General features: G+C 47.5%; 1 protein-coding gene across 1 annotated transcript; it reads right to left on the bottom strand.

Annotated features, from left to right (window-relative positions):
* Nucleotides 1-915: 915 nt before the first annotated feature.
* LOC109784349 (uncharacterized protein OsI_030282-like) lies at nucleotides 916-1,783 on the bottom strand. Its single transcript, XM_020342938.4, has one exon. The coding sequence runs from the start codon at nucleotides 1,758-1,760 to the stop codon at nucleotides 1,107-1,109; it is 654 nt and encodes a 217-aa protein (XP_020198527.1). The 5' UTR covers nucleotides 1,761-1,783; the 3' UTR covers nucleotides 916-1,106.
* Between the last annotated feature and the right edge of the window lie 855 nt (nucleotides 1,784-2,638).

Here is a 2,638-nt window from a genome sequence, read left to right as displayed (position 1 = left end):
CACTAGTATATCATCAAATGGTACAAACTTTGTGGCTATCTGAGAGCATCTCCAGTGATTGGAGGCAACCCGGCCTCTACGCTGGGTCCCACGAGCTGCCTCTAAATTTTATGTAAAATGCCGCACTGTGTTGCTGGCTTGATGCCTCTAAGGTGGAGCCCACCTTATGAATTTAAAAAATATTTAATATCTGAACTAACATGCACTGTTTCTCCTCTTCTTGGCTCATCCACCATCTGACTAGGAGGACCCATTCATTATTTTACTACTTGTGAGAGCTTGGAGGCTGCCTCTAGCCATAGCGTCGATGCTAAGCATTTTGGGCTTGGAGGTAGCAACTGCCCTGAGAGGCGGCGCTAAAGCTTTGGAGGTGGCTTTAAAAGCAGAGATTTCTCACACTGTGGATGCCCTGAGAGGGAGAGTTGTCGACAGGATTCATGATCTTCAGAGATGAGGTCTTGCCTCACAAATCTGCGAGAATTTAAACTACAGTACAGAAGTAGATATGCTCATAGTGCGGCCCATGCCTGCAAGGAGGCTTTAAAGCTCGACGTTAATATCAGTACCGTTGTTGTAATTCCATTGTACGTGGTTGAAATTGTACGATAGTAACCACCTGAATAATAAAGTGTTTAAAGCTGGTTCTTGAAAAAACAATGATACACGCCAGAGGCAAAACATAGGGATCACACAGGAGAAGATAGTGTCAAACTGTCAATGTGCCGGAAGATCAAAGACGACATCATAGCACGCTACATTGTGAGGCGAAACGTAGTTATGATAGTCTAAGCAATTTGTATCAAGTAGTAGTTTTTATGCCATCAGAAATCACATGCATCAACCACAGAAATAAGTAAATATATATTAAAATGTACTGTAATTTATATTGATACATTGGGGGGGGGGGGGGGGGGGGGGATCTAAGTACATGGTGGCGGGCCATGAGGGCTTCCAGTATCTGCATCAGGGGTGCTAAAAATCGCCAATACAAGAGAAAACTTCAAAAAGAACTATTGCCTGTTTCCATGCATGGGAAAAAAAATCAATAACATCAAGTGATCAATCCGCCGGTGGTCGTGTGCATCGAAGGCCAGACGAGGTGCCACTCATGCTGCTTTGACATCAGCAGCCTCCGCGAAGGTTTTTTCCATTACGGAATACTTGTCGGCGGGCGCAGCGGCAAGGACCGCATCAGAAGCCACCTTGTAGGCGGTGGTAACCGCAGCAAATAGCTTCTTGTCCTTTGCAGACTGGGCAAGCGTGTTGGCAGCGACGACGGTCTGCTGGAACACGAGGGCTTTCATTTCGTCCTGCTGTGGTGCTGGGGCAGCAGCGACGACATCACCAATGGCCTCCTTGAAGGAATTCTCCAATGCGTCGACGGCCTTCACGGTGGGAGGATGACCGGCCTCGCTGAAGGTCTTGTCAAATACGTCATATTTGTCGGCGGGTTTAGCGGCAAGGACCGCATCGGAGGCCGTCTTATAGGCAGTGACAATTTCATCAACTTTCTTCTTATCTCCAGCGGCCTCATTGAGCGAGGCGGTGGCAGCGACTTTCTGCTTGAGCACGAAAGATTCTACTGCAGACCTTTTGGATGCTGGGGCGGCGGCGATGACCGCGTCAAAGGCCTTCTTGATGGATGCATCCATCTCTTCAATGGATTTGTCGCTGGCGGCGCTTGCCGCCGGTACCAATGTGGCTGCCACCACAATGGCAGCAATGAACAATGTGCATGCAATGTTCTTGACGATGGCCATTGTAAGTTGACCTAACAAGTGGTTGAGGGATGATTCAAGAAGATGGTATTGCTTCCGGTGAGATGTTTGCGCCGTGTAAGTTTATGAAGGTGGCCATGCACTAAAATAGGAGATGGTGTCTAAAGAGGGCGTGAGGCCATGAGAGCTTTGCGGGTGTCCTACGGTGGTGCAAAATTGGTTGCATGAACCGATGTCTGGATGTATGAGCCACCGCTTGCCCCTTGTTTTGAGGAGCACACCCGAAATTGGCCACCAATCATTCTTTCAAGAGCACAGCCAAAAGTGGCCACCAATCTTTCTGGTTTTGCGATTGATTTTGGGTGCATGTCTTACTAGCCTGTGATCTCTTGGTTTGAAAATTTGCAAACTGCATGTAGTGTTGGTCGGTTCCATTGATCGATCCTGGAGTATTTTTATAATTACTAGCACATATGCCCGTGCAAAACCTACCATGTCTTCCTAGTATAATAAGCATGGCTCAAGACGCTCTGCTGATCTAAATCGTCTATTTCAACATGGTGTCTCACTAGTGTCAAGGCTTATACTCTTTCCGGAGGAGCATGTCACTGGACATGCAGTAGTGGAGCCAAGCTGTTTTGGGGTCAATTCATAGGCAGATAGCAAAACTGCGAGAATGACTTTGAGATGCAAAAGAACGGGCGCTTGCCACGGGGTATCAAGCATAGATAAAGGACACAGATGAGCAGCTGTGGGAAGTTTATGAGTGTGAGGAAGTTATGTGTAGGCAGCGGTCAAGGATTGAATAATGGCTCAAGGCAGACGATCCAAACCCCCGGTATTTCCAAAACCGAGCTTCTCATGGGAAAAAAGAACACCGTTTGAGCTTTAATCAGAGGGAATGGGACGAGGTGCACTGA

Source organism: Aegilops tauschii, chromosome 5 (genome assembly GCF_002575655.3).
Source record: "Aegilops tauschii subsp. strangulata cultivar AL8/78 chromosome 5, Aet v6.0, whole genome shotgun sequence".
NCBI classification, from domain to species: Eukaryota; Viridiplantae; Streptophyta; class Magnoliopsida; order Poales; family Poaceae; genus Aegilops; species Aegilops tauschii.
This window is presented reverse-complemented; position numbering and strand designations above follow the sequence as displayed.